This window comes from Microtus oregoni, unplaced genomic scaffold, assembly GCF_018167655.1.
Source record: "Microtus oregoni isolate MIOR12 unplaced genomic scaffold, Mior012 000008F_ref0000371, whole genome shotgun sequence".
NCBI lineage: Eukaryota > Metazoa > Chordata > Mammalia > Rodentia > Cricetidae > Microtus > Microtus oregoni.
This window is the reverse complement of record NW_024543067.1, coordinates 22,262,164-22,283,283: the sequence shown is the minus strand read 5'-3', so window position 1 is coordinate 22,283,283 and position 21,120 is coordinate 22,262,164. Positions and strand designations below refer to the sequence as shown.

Below are 21,120 nucleotides of genomic sequence, written 5' to 3'. Positions count from 1 at the left end.
CACCCACATCCATTCATCTGTCCATCCATTTAGGAAACAGATTCCTTTTTCCTATAGAAGTCTGTACATTCAACATAGGGCTAAATAAATCCCTGTGGCATCATTTCTCTTGGTTTATTCTCTCTTTCCTGATTTCAGTGAGCTTGTCTGATGATATCTTGAATTGCTAATTTTCATCAGTTGTGATGTGTCACTCCACCAGGTGCTTAATACTGAGTTAAAAGTTTCGGTGATTTTGATGCCTATTGATGATAGCTCCCTGCATATATTATCTTACAAGTCTCCGAAACATTGGTATTACTCTACCAGAGCTTCATTTCTTAGTAAGAATGTTTCTATAGAGAGACATTTCCCCAAAGTAAATACTTCTCTCTCTCTCTCTCTTTCTCTCTTTCTCTCTCTCTCTCTCTCTCTCTCTCACTTGAGTGGTGTGTTATGAGATTTGTTTATTTTATTTTATGCATGTATGTTTTTTTCCCTATGTGTATGTGTGTGCACTGTGTGTGCATGAAGCCTGAGGTGATTCGAAGAGATGTTCAGTTCCCCCAGGAACTGGAGTTATGAGTGGTTGTGAGTCACATGGGTGCTGGAAATTGAACCTGGGTCCTCTGTAAGGATAACAAGTACACTTAAGCGCTGAACCATCTATCCAGCCCCAGTATTTGTCTGTTGATTATTTATCATTGAAGTATGTTCTATACAGGAAAGACAAAACATTTGATATCTTTTGTATACATCTTTTTTCCTGAATAAGTTGGTTCCCTAGCATCCTCCAGATATGACTGCTAATTTTGTTGTTTTATTTTATTCTTTAAGTAACTACAAACTCATAGATTTAACCATTAATAATTGCTAACTACAACAAGAGAATTTTGGTTGATATTCAAATTATCCCACTCTCAGCCAAGAAGAATCTGTAGATAGTCCCCTTATCCATCAGGTGACATGGTATTCAAAGTTAATTTTATATAAATTTTGCTCCAGACTGGGACTTTAAAAGGAGCCTGGTCTCCTTTTAGTGGTTGTGCATTTGGGACCACGCTGGGGAAGAGGGGCTCTTACCATTTGCTATTACTGTCACTCATGGTTTGTTTCTAGACTCTTTTAGTATACAGATCCAGAGAAATTAAAGATTAGTTTTGTGGAGAAAGTATCTAAGGTTAATTGTGTGTGGGTGTGTGAATTTATCAGCCTGTCTGTGCACATGTGGCATTGGATCCCTCAGATCTAGAGTTGCAATCTGTGAGGCCTGACTTGTATGCTGGGATCCTAACTCTGGTCTGTGGCTGCACAGCAAGTGTCCTAACTGTTCAGCCATTTTGTCTCCAGCTCCCCGTCCCCACTGGTTTTTAAATTTTTCTAGCTCTTTTTTTTTTTATTTATTTACTTCAAACTCATGACAGTCCTCCTGCTTCTTTCTCCCAAGAACTGAGATTATAGCTGTGAGCCACCATGCCTGATAGGAAAGTTGTTTGTTTCTTTATTTGTTTCGATGCAGGGTCTCTTTATGTCATCCAGGAACTCACTATGTAAACCAGGCTGGCCTCAAACTCACAGAACTCTTCCTGACTCTGCCTCCCAAGTGCTGAGTTTAAAAGCATGTGCTAGTATGCCTGATGCCTGGCAATTTTTTTGTTTTGAGTAAAACCAGCACTCAGATAGCTGAGGCAGGAGGCTCTGAGTTTGAGACCAGTTTGACTATGTAGTTAGGCCTGATCTCAAAAATAAAAAGAACTAAATCATAATTTACACAAATATTTACAGTTCATATACACACTCACAGGGATTTACTTCTCTTGTTATTCTACCTCTTTTCTCTTATGCTAAAAATCATAATTCTTAATGATATTAACACAATCACATATTGTTTTTACTTACTACTTATTTCAGAACAAAGTATCAATGTTATAAGTAACAGTTCTTGAACTATAGTGTGAGCTGAGGGATATGTATTCCACTCAGGTGGAGTTAAATTCTTACATTTTAATGAAATAATTAATCTCTATCACAGTGACATACAATTTCATTTTGTACTTATTATTAGGGATTGCTTTAAAAAAGCTTTGATTTAAAATCATGTAAAAATTGGGGTATGGTTCAGTGGTGGAATGTTTGCCTGGTCTGTTATAGCTCTGGTATAGTCTTCATCACCACATACACACAGAGAGAGAATCGTTACACTGTAATTTAATCAAGTGTGGCACAATACTTGTAGACTTGACACTCAGGAAGCAGGTAACACCTGTCTCTAAAGTCCTGTGATTTCAAACTAAATCTGTAAAACAAAGTATACCCAAGAGATTTAGTTTCTCTTTCTAAATCTTTCTGTTTTGCTCTGTTCTTGGTTTTCCTATAAACAATATTTTCAAACGTTTATATTTTGCGACTTTACCTTCATAAGCACTAAGATTTTACATATGTGTATGTGCACATACATACATAATGTGCACAAACTTATACATATGTGAACATACCTATACACATAGGAGTTTGCACATACGTGTACTTGTATGTTTGTCCATATTCTCTATATATTTGCATAATTGTGTTTGGGCTTATATTTATGTTGTCTACTCCTAGCCCTTAAGTAATCTAGTTCAGGAGGTACATACTATTTACTGCTCCAGTTGGCGGTGTGAACCTGAGAGAGTAGGACTTAAAAATGAGGCAGAAAAAATTCAAAAACCAACATTATTCAGAGCATCAGACTATTTATACTCTGAGACTTAAGAAAAATCATGTAAGTAAGGCTTTCAATCATAAGGACAAGCCACATGTAGCAAAAACATGTTTTTCCATAAACTCATATGAATAACAACACCTGAAGTCAACTCACTTTTATCTGCTCTACCTGGGAGGAGTACAAAAACACATTCCAAGAACAATTCTGTGTTTTTGAAGAAACTGAGGTCACAGGACTCTTGTTTTGTTTTCTTGGAGCTTTCTCACAAGCACTCAGAATTCCCTCGCTTGTCTCCATTCTTGGACTGTGTTTGACACATGCTTCTTTCATCCCATTTTTTTACTTTACCATATCCTAGGTGTCAGTCAAGAATCTTTACCTTTTGCATTAGTATTAATATGGACAAGTTAATGAACTTTAAACAAGAACTGCTTTTTGACCTTCAAAATGCTATCTATTAAGAATGCATGCTTTGCCTTTCCCATGGGATTATTTTTTATATAAGTCACAAAGCATGTAATGTGTTCTTTTTAAAGTTAACTTACATGTTAAGACTTTTATCAGTTGTAGAAAATAAGAGCACAAAAAATTTCTTTCATTGACTTAAGATTCTTAGAGATAAGGTTAAAAAACTAGTTGTATTATTTTTCACTGTACCAAATATGTTATTTGTTTGACATTAAACTTGCTCAAAAGAGAAATAGTTCTATCATAAGTCTTTAAATAAAAAGATTTTATTTTGTTTTTATTTATGTGTACATCTTGAGTGCCTACATATGTGTTTGTGCACCTTGTTTATTCCTGGTACCCACAGATGAAGAATAGGGAGTTGGATCCCTGGAACTGAAGTTATCAGTCGTTAGAGCTGCCTGATGTGGGTGCTGGGAACTGAACCAGGGACGTCTAAAAGAGCTGCAGGTGTTCTTAACGACTGAGCAATCTTTCCAACTTTAACTTAGGCCTTAATTAAATACTAAGGCTGGTTCAAGACTAAATAAACCTTCAGTACAGTGATAAATCTATATGTATTACTTGAGGTATTAAGAAGTGCCATCTATTTTTAAAAACACTAAATAATATGTATGTTTCAATACATACATACATAGCAATATGTATGTTTCAAAATGAAGATAAGCAGAAGATCAGCATATGGCTGGATTTAACTGTATGAAGTAGATTATACATCATGACAGTATTTTATCTGCGTGTGATGAAGACAAGGAATAAACACTTTAGAGACCTCACTGTGCCTAAGCCTTGTAGAGGAATACTGTGGTGTGGTATAGAGGTCGAGAAGATGCAGTTTGTGCTTTTGATTTCTGCTGTATTCTCTGTATCTACCTCTGCTCCTTTGTGGGAAGAAAAAGATTTGGTTAGAATTGATGAAAGGGAGTCAGATATGGAAGGAAGAGATACAAAGTTAAAGCCCAAATCTATCGCTTAATAAAGTATGTGACCCTGGAAAGGGTATTAAGACCTTCTAGTCTCCCTTCCCATGGCTAACTGCCCTGTCTGTCAGAGAGTTGATATGATTAATGTTTGGGGTATATTTTTGTGTTTAATACTATGTGAATAGAAACTTAAAGTGCTGACATTAAGCAAAAACACATTTTATCAACATATTTTAAAGTACCATGTTTTTTATATGCAGGATTATTCGTCACAAATGCCTTAATATTCATCCCTAGTATATTTCTACACATTTTTTAGTTAGCATTAGAGATGTTGGGATTGATATTTGCAACCAGTATATCTGCATTATGGAGTTGGACCTGTGAATCACGTATAAGGTATAAGGTGTGTTCACACAGGGTTTAATAAGAGAGTGAAAACTGTTTGTTTAAATATAGGATCTGTTTGGAAAGTCAGATCCATACTTGGAGTTTCACAAACAGACATCAGATGGCCACTGGCTGATGGTTCACCGAACAGAGGTAAGTACTTGAATTCTAAAAGTAGAATAGTTGTTTTCTTTGACATTATTATAGTAAGAATTTTAACCCTCTTCTCTCTCTATATATATATGTGTGTGTGTGTGTATATATGTATGTTTTTTTAAATTTGGAACATGGTCTTTCCACATAACCTTGCCTGTTCTGGAACTTACAGTGTACACCAGGTTGGCCTCAAACTCAGGGATAATATTCATTTTAATTCAAGTATATATGCAACCAGAGATACATCAGTATACTCATTTGCTTACTCTTTTTTCTTAAAAAAGACACACTGCCATGCTTATTTTCATTTTTGGAAAACTTTAAATTGTTTTAAGAATACTAAATGTGTTCTTGCTTGTTTTCTCTATCTCATACTCACGCTCACACTTAAACAATTTATTTCTCTTTTGGGAAGTCATCCTGATGTAAACTACAAGCATCTCAGTTCCCTTTAAATGTTACATAGGTACTTTCAGAAGTAAAGGCAACCAGGAGTGAGGATACACACTTTTAATCTCAGTACTCTGGAGGCACACAGATCCCTATGAACTACCTTTGTCTACAAATTAACTTCCAGGCCAGCCAGGCCTACATAGTGAGACCTTGCCTCAAAAGAATAAGGGCATGCTATGTCACTGAACCTAAGGAAATTGCCATTGATTTACTAATGCAATTCTGAGTGCCATTCATGCTTAGATTTCCTCAGTGTCAAGCACATTTTATTTATTTTTTTTTAATTTTTTTTTATTGCGAAAAGAAGAAAAAAAAACATAAACAAAAAACAAGTTTCCACCTCCTCCCAGCCTCCCATTTCCCTTCCCCTCCTCCCACCCTTCTCCCCCTCCTCCCACCCTTCTCCCCCTCCCCCCACTCCTTCCCCCCCCCCCCTCCAGTTCACAGAGCAGTCCGGGTTCCCTGCCCTGTGGTAAGTCCTAGGTCCTCCCCCCTCCGTCCATATCTAGGAAGGTGAACATCCAAACTGGCTAGGCTCCCACAAAGCCAGCACATTAAATAGGATCAAAACCCCCTGCCATTGTCCTTGGTGTCTCATCAGCCCTCATTGTTCGCCATGTTCAGAGAGTCCGGTTTTATCCCATGCTTTTTCAGTCACAGTCCAGCTGGCCTTGGTGAGCTCCCCGTAGATCAGCTCCACTGTCTCAGTGGGTGGATGCACGCCTCGTGGTCCCGAATTCTTTGCTCATGTTCTCCCTCCTTCTGCTCCTCCTTGGGACCTTGGGAGCTCAGTCCAGAAGCACATTTTATATAGATGTGTCTTGTCTAGGTTCAAGGGTAGGCTCAGATTTTACATTTTCCAATTGGCTGCCAGTTATAAGCTTATTTTTACCTGCCTATACTTTCATGCCATAGTACAGCTTGAATTACTGAGAGTAGCGTGGATTCTTGTGTTTTTTCTCACAACTAGATCCACATCAAACATTATGTCAAGAATGTTCCATATGTTCAATTTTCATGGTGTTTAACTGATGATGTCAGGCAGTTTGTTTAAGATGGTGACCATAAGCTCTGAGAATCATAAAAGTTCTATGTTTTCCATTTATAAGTTATTTGTGGAGATTAATTTTCTCTAGCATTTTGCCCTGTGGTTTCAGGCACCATTGATGATCCTTGCTCTTTAACCAATTCCATTGGGGCTACACAATAGTAATTTTTGTTTTCCTCATATCACCACTGTATTAGTTACTCTTCCAGTGCTGTGATAAAACACATGATGAAGGCAGCTCATTGGAGGAAGGGTTTCTCTGGGTTTACAGTTTCAGATGGAAAGGAGAGAGTTCATCATGGAAGAGCGGAGGCTTGGGCACTGGAGCTGGAAGCTAAGAGCCTACATCTGAACCTCAAGCAGGAAGTAGAGAGAGTGAATTGGCAACGTTGTGTGTCTTTGAAATATTAAAGCCTGCTTCCAGTGTGCATACTTCTCTAGCAAAGTCACATTCCTAAACCTGCCTAAACAGTAGAACCAATAGGAAAATACATTTTCAAATGTCCTTGGCTGTGGGAGAAATCTTGTATAAACCACTGCAGTCTATATACCTGCATTACCACATATTCGTCTTTATCATTGTAAACTCACAAATCGTCATCATACATTAATATTTGTACTACTTAAATCCAGATTTGATGAGGGATGCAGATGCATCCTGGGTTTTTTCCAGCATCGATAGGGTTTATATTTTATTCTGTCTGAGTTAGAAGGGGCCAGTTCTTACCATATGCAGTAGAAATCGAGTCTGAGTGCTGGATCTATCCTAGGACGTTGTAGCTTTCAGCCTTTTTCAATGGTCAAAATAAGAATAAATTTGTATGTCTACGTAATATATAATATTGCAATTTAAACATTCAGAATCTAAATTTAATTTTCCAATTCATGTTCAACACATCAAGATTTATGTTTTTAATTTTTTAAGTGTATATTGGTGTTTTACTTGCATGTATGCCCGTATACCTTGTTCATGTAGTTACCCATGAAGGCCAGAAGAGGGCATTGGATGCCTTAGTATAGGAGTGACAGATGGTTGTGAGCCACTATGTTGGTGCTGGGAATCAAACCTGGGTCCACTGCTTTTAACTGCAGAGCTATTTCCCCAGGTCCCACAAAGTTCACCATTATCTTGCTCTATTTTTTTGATCCTCTGGGACTATGGTGAAATGCCTGGTTTCAAAAAAAATCCACAAGTACCATTTTTAAGTTTACATTGTTATTTAGGTAGATATATTTCTCAAACACCTTTCTTCTTTACTCAGAATGTACTACAGTTGGACAATTTATTATACTTACCATATAATGATTATAAAATGTAATCCTACTTTTTTTTGAAATTGTTGAGTGATAGAATGGGGATGAGTGGTAAGAGTGTCACAGGAACCCAGGAAAGGTGAGAGAAAGATACTGATGAACTGCGTGTTCTAATGGAGCCTTTAATCTTTACAGGTCATAAAAAACAACCTGAATCCTGTGTGGAAGCCTTTTAAAATCTCTCTTAACTCTCTGTGCTATGGAGATATGGACAAAACCATTAAGGTAATTTGAAATTACTACTCAGGTGTTCTGTAGTTTGCTATGGGATTACGTGCTGGTAAACACATTATAAATGCAAATCCTTGTAAATTAGACGAGAGGTGTAGCTTGTTTAGAACATTGCTTAGTGATCTTGAGGCCTTGTGTTTATTTGAGGGGAGAGGGATAGAAAGGAAAGAAGGGAGGAAAAGGGAGTGTGGGAGGGAAGAAATGATGTTAAAATGCATTTAATACACCTAAGTTACCAAATTACACCCACCCAGTACACTGTTAAGTGTTGGTATTTACCATGGTGCTCCTATGCTGACTGGCAAGTTTGGCTTGCTGCCACTGCCCAATGTTACAAGAAAATCATCACATGTTACTAGCACAGAAAAGATTAAAATTCAAAACTCATGCAGTATCTACTGAATGATGTCACCTTTAACACCATTGTCAAGTCAAAACCCAAGGACACTACAACAACTCAGACACTGTGTATACCTACTATAGATGAACACATTTTTACCTGCCTTCTAAAGTTAATATGTAAGGTAGCATTTTGTTAAATAAATGATATTACAGGCATATGCATTTGACTATATTGTTGTCCAATATGTTGGCTTAATACTTAAGGGTGCAGCATTATTTTTATTTTAACAAATTTTAAGTCTTCTTTATAATGAAATTCTTTTGCTTAGCAAATATGAAGCATTGACTATGTTCTTTGCCTACAGTGTATCCTTTGAAAATCATAGTAGATATTAGTTATTTTGAGATCTCAGAGCCTTCCTATTGTTATGCAGAAAAACAGAGGAGGAATTGTAGGGACAAAGAAAAGCAGATCACATCTCCACAGTTATTTTAAATATTTTATTTGTAGGTATTTACCAAACAAAGCCAAACCCCAAGCAACCAGCCAGTGAACACACACAAACTTCAAACACTCTGTGTTTGTGTGTGTGTGTGTGTGTGTGTGTGTGTGTAAAACACCAACGCACTCTCCTTTTTATAGGTAGGTGAGTTCTGTCTGAGGATCAAACTCAGGTTCTCCTGAGCTGTCTCCTCGACGCTGAGTCTGCCTTAACATAAGTCCTTCTAAAAAACCTTCTTACCCTTACACCTCAATAGATGAAGGTATTTTTTTTATTGCAATTAATACAGTAAAAACAGGAAAGACGATAGGAAACAACATAACCTAACATAACAGCATGATTTGGAGTCAGACCACAGCTGACATCTTTATTTATCTCTTTAACCAGGTAAAGGATGTTAAGCAGGTCACCTAACCCCTTGCTAATAAAGTATAATTTCTACTCTACAAGAGGGTAAAGATAGAATATGAAAACATTGTAAAAGGTAAAAGCACAGCAGAGTTGCTGCCGTTATTTTTCTGAGCTTCAGAGGGAGTTGTCCCTAGCTTATGAGAGATTTTAAAAAGTTATTGTTAAGTGTGATTTGTATATGTCAAAGAACAGTGACATGTCAAAGAACAGTGTATATGTCAATACAGGTATGGCATAAATATATAAATATACTGTGAATTATATAAATGTTACTGAGTAGCTACAAATTCTAATTTAAAGACAAATCTAGAGAGGACAGAAGTCTATACCACACCTATTTGATTGTTTCTGACAAATTAACAACAAAATCGTGTCTCTAAAACATTCTTTTGCTCACAGTGGCATGCTTGCAGGGCCAATTTGTTATAGTAAGTAAATGATTTTCTGTGATTCATATGATAAATGTCTCCATTCTTAAGTCTCTTAGTTTGCTGTTAGTTAAACTCACTTGGTTCTCCACATCATCACTCCCTTTATTTCTCTAGCTCTGTGTTCTCTGCAGTATCAGACAGGTCGCATGTACAGTTTACGCACTGTTTGGACGTTCCTTAAAGGTCTGGTGAAGAACTGCAGAGCAGAGAATAAAGTTGGAATCTTCTGTGGTCCATCGCTGTGTTGTCATCTAGCATGCATTGTTTTCAGAAAATGAGAGAAACAATTGTGCATGCTGCCACCTTGCCTGAAGTGGTGTGTGCAGTTTTTGCATATATATATATATATATATATATATATATATATATATATATATACACTCCTATGTATATATGCAGACATTTAAATTTCACAAGTTCTTCAGATACTATTGCTTCAGTAGTGAATAGTGTTTAAATTCTCGAAAAGGAAGAGAACTGGTGGGACTCATCCTGCCTCAGCCTTGTCTGCACATCCTGCACTGGAGATGTTATGTCTGCCTTAGTTCCTGTAGTGAGGAATCAGAACTCAGAGGGTAAAGATGTAGTTTTTGCTTCTTAAAGTTTTAATTGGTCTAAACTTCTAAAAAACATTTTAGCCCTTACTAAAGTCTAATTAAATCTTATCATATTGAAGTTCTATTTGACTCATATGTAAATCGATGTTCTTTCCATGGAATCTAAAATGTAAAATTTTATTTTGCTGTAGTTTAAGAATGTCTGCTAGTTGGTGGGTGGTGGCACATGCCTTTAATCCCAGCACTCTGAGGCAGAGATCGACAGATCTCTGTGAGTTCAAGGCCAGCCTGGTCTACAGAACAAGTTCCAGGACAGGCTCCAGAGGAACCCTATCTCGATCTCCCCTCCCCCCAAGAAAAAAACAGTCTGCTAAAAGTGATCTCATTCAAGCATAAAGATAATTGTTTTCTGCTTTCTTGAGACTTTGCTTCCTTTAAGAAAAAAAAATCAATTATTTATTTTTTCCCTTGACAATGTTAGTCAGATAAAGGCCAATGATTTAAAATTGGGTATTGAAGCAGGGCAGTGGTGGCACACTTTAATCCCAACACTCAGAAGGCAGAGACAGGTGGATCTCTGTGAGTTCTCGAGGCCAGCCTGGTTTACAAGAGCTAGTTCCAGGACAGGCTCCAAAGCTACAGAGAAACCCTGTCTCAAAAACCAAAAAGAAAAAAGAAAATAAATAAATAAAATTAGGTATTGAATATGTAGGGCAGGCAGGAGTCAAACTGTCAGACTTAGTCATGGGTAAAAATATCTATAGACTATCTCCTTAAACAAAGCACTTTGCAATTCTAGAATGTGACTGTTTTGATTGAGATTGATCGATTTTAAGTCTATCTGAAGGATAATGAAAATACGAGTAATGAGTGGAAGACTTCCAGTGTACTGACTAGTCTTATGTCAGCTTGAGACACACTAGAGTCGTTTGAAAGAGGAGATCTCATTTGAGAAAAATGCCTATACCAGATTGGCCTGTGGGCAAGACTGTGGTGCCTTTTCTTGATTGATGAGTGATGTGGAAGGACTCAGCTCACTGTGGATGGTGCCACCCGTGGGCAGCTGGTCCTGGGTTCCATAAGAAAACAGGCTGAGCAAGCCATGAGGAGCAAGCCAGTAAAGAGTTCCCTTCCATGGCCTCTGTCTGCATCAGCTCCTGCCTCCCGGTTCCTGCCTTGTTTGAGTTCCTGTCCTGACTTCTTTTGATGATGAACAGTGATGTGGAAGTGAAATAAACCTTTCTCTCCCCACATGGATCTTGGTCCTAGTAGAAACCCTAAGACATCCAGTTATGAAAAGCAGTCAGTGTGTAGAACTGAGAAGAAAACCATCATTCTGCCAGATGAGCATGTACCTTGGTGACTCACTGCAACTTCATGAAGCTGGAAGCCTGGTGGATCTCTCACCAAGGAGATGCAGATGCTTCTTGTTAGAAGCTTCTGCTTTGAAGCACAGTCTCCTGTGTAAAAAAGATTTTACTTTGTCCCTGTTGCTCACCACACAGGATACATCTGTTGGCTTTGTACTTAATTCCTTCAAGTTCCATTTCTAAAAAATGGGAATAATTGAACAGCATCTCTGTATAACTCTTAGGTCTGTCTAGAGAATGCACACTGTGTAGACATTAAATTTCCATGTAAATGAATTGATGTGTTGAAATTTTATTAGAAATTTACAACCCTGTAATTGATTTTCAGCTTACCCTGAATACAGCTTGTCTTGAACACAGCACCTTATTTTCCCATGTTCTAGCATTCTAGTGAATATTTACTTTTTCTTCCATCTGCCAGCTAACATATACAGAACAAGCAAACAAAAACCCTACTAGGAGCAAATAAATGTTTTCTTTTTTCTTTTTTTCCTGAGACAGACAGAGAGGAAAGGAGAGAAGGGAGGAAGGAGGGAGAAGTATGTGCATTTAGTAGGATTCACATCTAAGGCTAGAACTCTAGAACTCTACTTTCTCTTCTCCTTACATGGGAATCAAGTGAGTGTGCCCTAGCATGGATACTTCAGTGAATTGACTGTTCTCTTTGCTAGAGTTTTCCTTTGTGTTGTAAGATTTCCAATCTTCAGACTAAATCTGACTATCATGTCTAACTTGTAATTACAAACCCAGCCGCCATGGTTTGCAGCTGATCAGGCATATTTCCTGTAACTCTAAATTATCTAGGATTTAGTTGTGTCATTTTTTAGCTGCTAGGATACTGGCTTCTAGCTCCTACACAGTGATAATTAAGTAAAGCAAATGAACGACTAGACATAATTGCACTTAGCCTTCTACCAGCATCCACAGAGAGTACAGTAGAGGAACTGGTGACTGCTTCCTGTGTGAAATGGAGTCTGTGTTTGTGGATTTCATCTGTCATTGTCTGGGTCCTTTTCTCTGGATAGCTCTGGTTTTAACATGCTTCAGCACCACTCTTGATAGTTTCTGCCTGTTCCTCCAGTTAGACATTGATATTAAGGGGTTTCCCCTTATTTTAATTAAAATGGCACATTTATTGCAGCCAATACTTTTTAATAAAATTATGCCGATTAATATATATTTTATTATATTTAATTCCAGGTAGAGTGTTATGATTATGACAATGATGGATCACATGACCTTATTGGAACATTTCAGACCACGATGACAAAACTCAAAGAAGCCTCCCGAAACTCACCTGTAAGTTACATTTTTGCAATTATGTAAGCACTGCAGTTTACCTGTTTATTATTTTATATTTTCTTTAGCTTAGCAATTAGTTTATCATGTTTCTATTTTATATTGCATTAAGCCTTAAAATTTTTAAATTTTGTTTAGTAGTCATCCCAAATTCATATATGAGGCATGTGTCTTACTGAGTGGAGACTATATACTGGTGGCCAGCGCTAGGTGAGCACTGCAGACTACAGGGAAGAAAGCAGACTATTACAGTGTGTATCTCTGGGAATGGAAGTAGCTTGGAAGGGAAAACATTATAGTCTGGTACTGGGCAAAACAATGCTATGCCTGCATAGGAAAGACAGTGCACGACCAGCTTCAGTGGTAGGTGTGAGTCCCCATGGCTGGCTAAGCCAGACAGATGTCCTGTGATCTTTATGTGTACCCTTCCTGTTCTTCCATAGAAGAACTTCACCCCTCTCTGCAGAGTATAAAATACTGAAAATTAGGGAGAAGCCCAAGAATCACTGATGTGCAAGTTTAGGTAAACTGGGGAATAGTCATTGATTTTGAAACCTGGAAAGGTTTTTGTTGTGGGGTATCCACCAGCTAAAACTACTCAGACATGAATTTAAACCAATAGAAAATATTGTTTAGCAGACCCGTGACTACACTGGGTGTTTGAGATCCAAGTGGCACTGACCCTTTCTTAGGGTGAGCTTTTAAGTACAAAAGCCATGTTCAGGGTTGACATACTCCAGTAAACAAGGGCGGTGAGTCAGAAGCAGAACTGCAGAAGCCAAAAGCAAGGTAGTATATTTAGAGACTTTCCCAAAACTATGGACTTAGATGAATGAGGTCTTTGTTTTCATTTTGGATGGTGGTGCTGTCTGTTTGCTAAGTTTTATGGCCTAAATGGTACTTCTATCGTGGAATCAGTGGTGCTAAGGTCTGGGGGCCTGTTACACCTCCACAGACAACAGAAGCCCAGCACAGGCTGTGAGGAGTGTATCTTTTGGTAAGGAAATACCTTAGGTTCAAGATTCATGCACATGAGACTGCCATTCTTGTCAAGTGTATATTTATATTAGAAGTTCAATTTCTTGTGGTCACAGGATTGGGCTTCATGTATTTCTGTTTTATTCTGTTCATTTTTTTCCTAAGCATGTTTTTGTTTTGTGTTGCTAACAAGATTAAAATTCAGTTTCTTTCCTTTTTCTTTTAAGATTTGATTTTTAGGGAAAAGGTTTAGTGAAATTCATTTTAGTAATTTGGCTATTGCGAGTGAAAATTTTATTTCATTTTCTCCTCTTACAGGTTGAATATGAATGCATAAATGAAAAAAAGAGACAGAAGAAAAAAAGCTACAAGAATTCAGGTGTGATCAGTGTAAAGCACTGTGAGGTTAGTTGTCCTTGACTACTTCGCTTTCCGAGTTCTTGTGCCAGTGTGGTTTCATATCAAACAAATCCTTACTGTAAACGCTGGAAATTACATGAGCTTGCGATCATCTTCGGGGAAAGAATAGGATTAGAAATAATAAAGAAATCTTTCTAGTAACTGTGCTTCTAAGGTTTGACAACTTTGTGTGTGTGTGTATGAATCAGTGTTTTGCCTGCATGTAGGTATATGTACTATGTGTGAGGTGTATGTGCATGTGTGCAGTGATCTGTGGAGCCAGAAGAGGGTGTTAGGTATTCGGGATCTAGAATTACAGACAGTTGTGAGCCTCTGTGTGGGTGCTGGGAACTAACCCATGTCCTCTGCAAGAAGAGCAGGTGCTCTTCAGCACCGGCCCATTGGTAACGTTTTAGCAAAGAATAAATAATGTAGGTGTTCTACTATCTTAGGAAATGTGAGATTGGAAATGGCCTGACCTAGTGTATCTATCCTGGATATAATTTCTTCATAAGCTGTCATAAATGGTGGGGGAAAGCCAAGTTTTACCCACTGAAAGGATATTTTTGTTTGTTTTCTTTCGTTTTAGTTTGGTTTTTCGAGACAGGGTTTCTTCTTTGCCCTAGCTGTCCTGGAACTAGCTCTTATAGTGGCCTCAAACTCACAGAGATAGATCCTCCTGTTTCTGCCTCCCGAGTGCTGGGATTAAAGGCGTGCACCACCACCATCTGGCTCGGATATTTTGTTTTTGTTTTTAATGCTCTTAAAGCTTTATTACTAAATGTTTTTTTTTAATTTTTAGTATATTGGACTTATTATATAATACAGTGACTACATTTCTTCTTTTGCCATTGATATTCTAATTTTTTGCTTTTAGTCACAGTGTGAATTATTTTGTATTTTATTTCTTTTACATACTAATCCCAGTTTCCCCTCCCTCCCCTCCTGCTCCCTCTACTTCCCCTCACCCCCATCTGCTCCTCAGAGAGGGTAAGGCTTCCCATGAAGAGTCAATGAATTCTTTCACATCAGCACAATGAGGCAGGACCAAGGCCCTCCCTCTCGTGTCTAGGCAAAGCAAGGTTTCTCTTCATAGGAAATTGGCTCCAGAAAGCCAGATCACTCATTAGGGATTCTTTCTGGTCCCACTGCCAGCGACCCCAACCAACTGTCCAAGCTACCTACTGTCACCTTCTTTTAGGGGGCTAGATTGGTCTTATGCAGGTTTCCAGGTTGTGTGTCTGGAGTTATTTAGCTCCCACTAGTCAGGTCAGCTTTTTCTGTGGTTTCCCCATCCTGGTCTTGCCCCTTTGCTCATGTTATTGCCCCTCCCTCTCTTTGATAGGACTCTTGTAGCTTTGCCCAGTGGTTAGCTCCACAACTAAGCACTCTGCAGCTGCACCTTTTTTATTTGCATATATTGGTTAACCATGATGGGTTTTTATGACATTCTCCAAATGTATATAATGCAATTTGCTCATATTTACCTTGCCCCATTACCCTCTCTTGTCCTCCCAACTAGTCTCTTTTACTTTCACAACTCCCTCCCTTGTGTGTAACTCAGTGAGTTTAATTAGGGTTATTTACAGAAATGTGAGTAACATACCAGTGGTGACACCTGAAGAAACTGCCTCTCGCTCCATCAGCAATTAATAACAGCTTGTGAATTCTCAGGAGGGGCCTGACATCATGAGCCCTTCCCCTGATATGTTAACCTTAATACTGCTGTGCTTAAATTGTACCAAAGTCTTTATAAGTCCTGACACTTGAGGGAGGAGTTCCATATGCTCAGATGTGAGGTTGATTTCACATATTTGCGTCAAGTCCTGTTCAGCTTACAAACTCTGAAATGCATATATCAAGGAACCTTTTGTTTCTCTTGTGTAGTCGGAGAGTTCTAGTTATTTTTCTTTGGCTTCTTGGGACAGGGTTTCTTGTCGTAGCCATGACGGTCCTAGACTTGCTTTGTAGACCAGGCTGGCCTCAGACTCAGATGACTGCCGACTTCTGCCTCACAAGTGCTGGGATTAAGGGTGTGCACCACCACTGATTGAGTTCGGCTTTAACATACATGTGTTTTGGTTTCTAGATTACTGTAGAATGCACATTTCTTGACTACATCATGGGAGGGTGCCAGCTGAATTTTACTGTAAGTAAAACTGAGTTTTCTAGCAAATTTGTTAGATATTGCCTCCCCACCCCGTATTGCAGCGTTCTTTTACTGCCAAGCTGCCTTTGTTATGGAATTTACATAATCTGTTTAACATGCTTTCCTCATAGACCATCTAGGGTCATCATGAATGTTTGACTTAGTTGGTGAGTTGATGAATAATCTCTCCCTCTCTAGAGAAAGCAGATATTCACAAACCAGTGGTTATCCTGTAATAATTTAAGGAATAGAAAACAGACATGCAAAAACAGTCCCTAAATATGGGTCATTGCATGCGATGATTCATGATTCTTCAATCTACAAAAAAAAGAACAGGTTGTTTTCATGATGAGGCCTGTTCACTTGTTTGTGTAAATGCTGTGAGAATTTGTTAGGAGATGACAGTATATGTTCTGGGATAGTTTGGGGCCTTATCTCTGCAGTTTTCTTGTACCTCTAGCTCAGGTAGCCCTGCCCCTCTTTAGTAAGAATTGTTGTCTTGGCAGGTGGGAGTGGACTTCACCGGCTCCAATGGTGACCCCAGTTCTTCAGATTCCCTGCACTACATCAGCCCTAATGGTGTCAATGAGTATCTGACTGCCATCTGGTCTGTGGGATTGGTAATTCAAGATTATGATGCGTGAGTATAACTTTGGGAAAACTCAGGTGTAGTAATATGAGCGGCGGGGCTGCATCCCCAGCACCCCGGCCGCCTGCTCGGCTAGCTTATGCCCCAAAATAATTACACGGAAACTGTATTCATTTAAACACTGCTTGGCCCTTTAGCTCTAACCCTTACAGGCTAATTCTCACATCCCGATCAACCCATCTCTAATAAGCTGTGAGCACCGGTCTTACCGGGAAAGATTCAGCATGTCTAACCTGGCGGCTTGCTTCATCGCGTCTGCCCGGGAGAGCGGAGCATAGCGTCTCTCTGAGGCATCTGCTCCAGAGAGGAGAGCTGTGGAGTCTGAGCTCACTTCCTCTTCCTCCCAGCGTTCTGTTCTGTTCTGTTTACTCCTCCCACCTATCTTCTAACCAATGAGGACCAAGCAGTTTCTTTTTATTTAACCAATGACCTTCCTCCATCACTCAGGTACACGTTTCATAATTTCTTAGGATACTTTTGATTTGTTCCATTGTCTAGTGTTCTGATAGAGGTGGGACAGTGCAGATGATAGAACAGCTTCTTTCTCGTCTTTTTGTTTCTGTGTTTTCCTTTGATCTTCACTCTTGCTGTGACTAGTTATAATGTGTTATGTATAGCTTCTTCATTTTATGGTTGACAGAAGTCAACAAGACTCATTTCTTTGATCTGATTTCCTGATTTAATGAGGAGTAAGTTGTATATGTGACTGAAGTCTAGATGATGCAATCTTTAATAAAAAAAAATTGTTTCTTACAATATATACATGTTCCTCTCAGTAATAAAATATTTATTCATTCATTCATTCATTCATTCTGAGAAAGGGCCTACTTCTTTCCCTGGCTTGGAACTCAGTGTGTAGACTAGCCTGAATTTGAAATCACAGAGGTCTGTCTGTCTACTTCTATCTTGAAAGAACTGGAATTAAAGAAGTGCATCACCACACTCTGCTGAAGTATTTTTTCAGTCAGAGCTTTTGGCAAGGCTAAAGAGCATCTTAGCCTAATTGCTGCAGAGTATTCTGAATGAATTTTCAGTACTTAGATTTTAAGTAGATTTGGAGACCTGGGTATATTTTGAGTTGTAGAACCAGTACCTAGCTTGTGGAACATCTTGAGTTCAATTCTCAGTCATAAAACTATATGACTACTAGTACTACTACTGTTACTACTAGATTTATTTTAACAGCTAATATGTGCCAGAGACCATTGTATTAGTCTGAATAGATGATGAGCCGTAGATGGCAATCAGTGGGACATCTAATAGCCACTCCTGAAAAGGGTACCAGACCAGGGTAATTTCACACATGAATTCTTAAAAACATGTAATTAACAAATCAAAACCTAAATGGCAGAATTTAAAAGATTTAGAAAGTATCCAGAGTTCAGGAAAAAAAAGGGACAAATGCAGAATAAGAAAACATCAACTTCTCACTAGCCGTCCATAACAAAAGTGTATTGTCCAATTAAGCTAATGATGTGAATAAAGGTCACTGTACAAATCATAATAAATGAATAGGATTTTGTAAAATATTTTGGATTTTTAGTAAGGTAAGCTAAAAGATTGAACTGAAGAACTAAGAAGAGACCATATTTAAATAGAAAGAGATCTGTGATAATGATATGAAGTGAAAGTTCTTTCACAGTTAATCAATCTAAATTAGAACTGCAATGGAATACTGACAAAAAGAGTCTTAAAATTCTCTAAAGAGAAGGAGTCAGAATCATCTAGATATTTTTCTAAAGGAAAGACGGAAGGGAGGGAGAAAGGCAAGAAGAATTTGCTCTAGCAGTTTTGTTTTTAACTTTTGAAAGTATTAATTTTATATGTATGATTGTTTTGCCTGTGTATGTGTACATATATACCACGTGTGTACCTGGTGCCCACAGAGTTCAAAAGAGGGTGACATTATGAAGATTGTGAGCCACCGTGTAGGTACTGGGAACCAAATGGCCCTCTGCAAGAGCAATAAGTGCTCTTAATCTCTGAGCCATCTCTCAGCCCTGCTCGAACAACTTTTAAAATTTATTTCAAAACTCAAAAATAGAACTGTACTTCACCAACTGAACCAAGCATGTAGGTAAGAAATAATCTGTAACATATGTGAATCTAGTAAGAATATTGTAAGAGTATGTTGCTGATTGTAACAGCAACATATTGCATAAGAGTGGAATTTAAAGCCAGACATAGTGGTCACACCTTTAATCCTAACACTGGGGAGGCAGAAGCAGGTTGATCTCTGTGTGTTTGAGGCCAGCCTGAGTTCCATAGTGAGACCCTGTCTCAAGACAAAAAACAAAGAATTGAATTTGAATCCACAGTTCATACCTGAAAAATATGATAAGCCACATGTGCCATAAAGCAGATACTCTTAAACAAAATAGCCTAACAGAATAGCAGTAAGTTCAGGACTGTCCCGACATCTTTGCCATCCTCAATTTATAGCTTTTGTTTCTGGTGACAAGATCTCTGCTCTTCTTTAGACAGTAGGAAGAAAAGAAAGGGGCCCAGGAGTGCATGTGTATTTCCTCTTAGGGGTATAATGCGATGTTGCTGAAAAAAATCTACTTGGCTCCTTGGGCTGGAATCTGGCCACCTGATCTCGGGCTCCTAGAGTAGGAGCGAAGCAGCTGCTTCTGCTTTGTACCCTACGTCAAAGCCCCTTTCAGAGTAATGAGAAGTCTAATACCAAAAGTAAATGGTTTATAATTTGCATTGTACCTGGCTCCTAAGACAACAGAGGCAGAAATCTTGGAATAATTTGTATGTGTTCACATTCTCTAATATGAAAATCCATGAAAGAGGGTGGGGAGATGGCTTAGTGGGTAAGAGCCATTTCTGTGAAAGCAAGAGAGGCTCAGTTAGATCCTCAGCACCGATTCAAAAACTTAACATGGTTGTTTGTGCCCATAATCAGTGTTGGGAGATGGAAGGGATAAAGACGGAGCTGGTGTCCCCTTTGGGTGTTCATAGACTCATTAGTAAAAGAATTTAAAAAGAAAATCTATGGAAGTTTCTAAACAACATTAGAGACAGGCTATAGACTAGGAAAGATATTTTTGACATGACATGGGTTCTATCTTTAATGGAAAATAAGCCCCAAATGTAAAGAATTAATAATAGTACAAGTGAGGTGGTTGTGCAGGTGACGGTGCCTGTGCCGAGCCTGACAAGCTGAGTTGCCCTCTGTGCTCCACATACGTGCTGTAGCAAGCATGTGACCCCACACACATAAATAAATAAATGTAGTAAGTACGAGTGAGCACACAAAGACCCCTCCAGTAGAAAACCGTGTTCGGTGGTGTTCTGTAGTAAGGCACGTTGGCCACCTTCACTGTGCCTCTGGGGGAATACCCATCCCCTGGACATGTCAGTACCAGCTCACGTGTTCTGTATTCAGGTCCACACTCCGTGTCCATGAACGGCAGGCTCCAGATGGACATATGTTTTCTTGCAGAAACTTGAGAGTTTTATAATACGTGACATTTCCCACAATGTTTCTATAGTCAATTGTATGAATATTCACATGAAATGACGTAAGTAAATGCTACACATAACCTCATCATTTGAGACTTTTTTTTTTTTTTTTTTTTTTTTTTACCAAACAGTCCTGCTTAAAAGAAAAAAGATGTGGTTTTGTTTGGTTGGTTTTGGCTTTTCATACTTGTTCAGTGAAATAATACATGAGGTTTAAATGGAAAGTAGTGGATTATGAGACATACTTTATTTATTTATTTAATGTGTATACGTGTGCGTGAGTGCATGTACATACACCACATGTGTGCAGGAGCCTGTGGATGTCAGCAGAGGTATTGGATCCCCTGAACTGTACTTGCAGGTCCTGGGAAATAAACCCATCATCAAGAACAAGTGTACTTAACTACTGAGCTATCCCTTGCCCCATAAATTGTAATTTATGCTTCTCTCAAGGCATTAAGGTGGAGAGCGATAGAGGAACACACTCAGGTATATAGCACACATACATGTCACACACACCAAAAAACCTGTATAAATATTTCTTCCTTTAGTGCACAGAAAAACATTTAGAGTGTTTTCCAGTATTGGCATTGGCATTAGTAAAGGAAGTGCTAGGTAATTTTTCGTTTATAATTTTTATGGCTTTGGATTTTTTAAATATAAGCTCATAAATATGAATAAATATATATTATATCTAAAATTATTGAATTTGTTTTCTTTTTCTTTTTTAGTGATAAGATGTTTCCAGCTTTCGGCTTTGGAGCTCAGGTGCCTCCTCAGTGGCAGGTAATTCCCCCCCCCCCTTTTTTAACTTTCATTGATCCTTTGTAGATTTCACATTATGCATTCCAATCCCACTAATCTCCTGTACATTCACATCTGCCCTCTGCCC

At 38.5% G+C, this 21,120-nt stretch overlaps 1 protein-coding gene across 1 annotated transcript in view; it reads left to right on the top strand.

Moving 5' to 3' along the window:
* The window catches only part of Cpne3 (copine 3), a 52,012-nt gene that overhangs the window by 20,527 nt on the left and 10,365 nt on the right, over positions 1 to 21,120 (top strand). Inside the window, exons 6-12 of the mRNA XM_041657083.1 lie at positions 4,534 to 4,617; positions 7,571 to 7,660; positions 12,481 to 12,579; positions 13,876 to 13,962; positions 16,046 to 16,105; positions 16,612 to 16,745; positions 20,960 to 21,014. Of these exons, the coding sequence (XP_041513017.1) occupies positions 4,534 to 4,617; positions 7,571 to 7,660; positions 12,481 to 12,579; positions 13,876 to 13,962; positions 16,046 to 16,105; positions 16,612 to 16,745; positions 20,960 to 21,014 (609 nt within the window). The remainder of the gene's footprint in view (positions 1 to 4,533; positions 4,618 to 7,570; positions 7,661 to 12,480; positions 12,580 to 13,875; positions 13,963 to 16,045; positions 16,106 to 16,611; positions 16,746 to 20,959; positions 21,015 to 21,120) is intronic.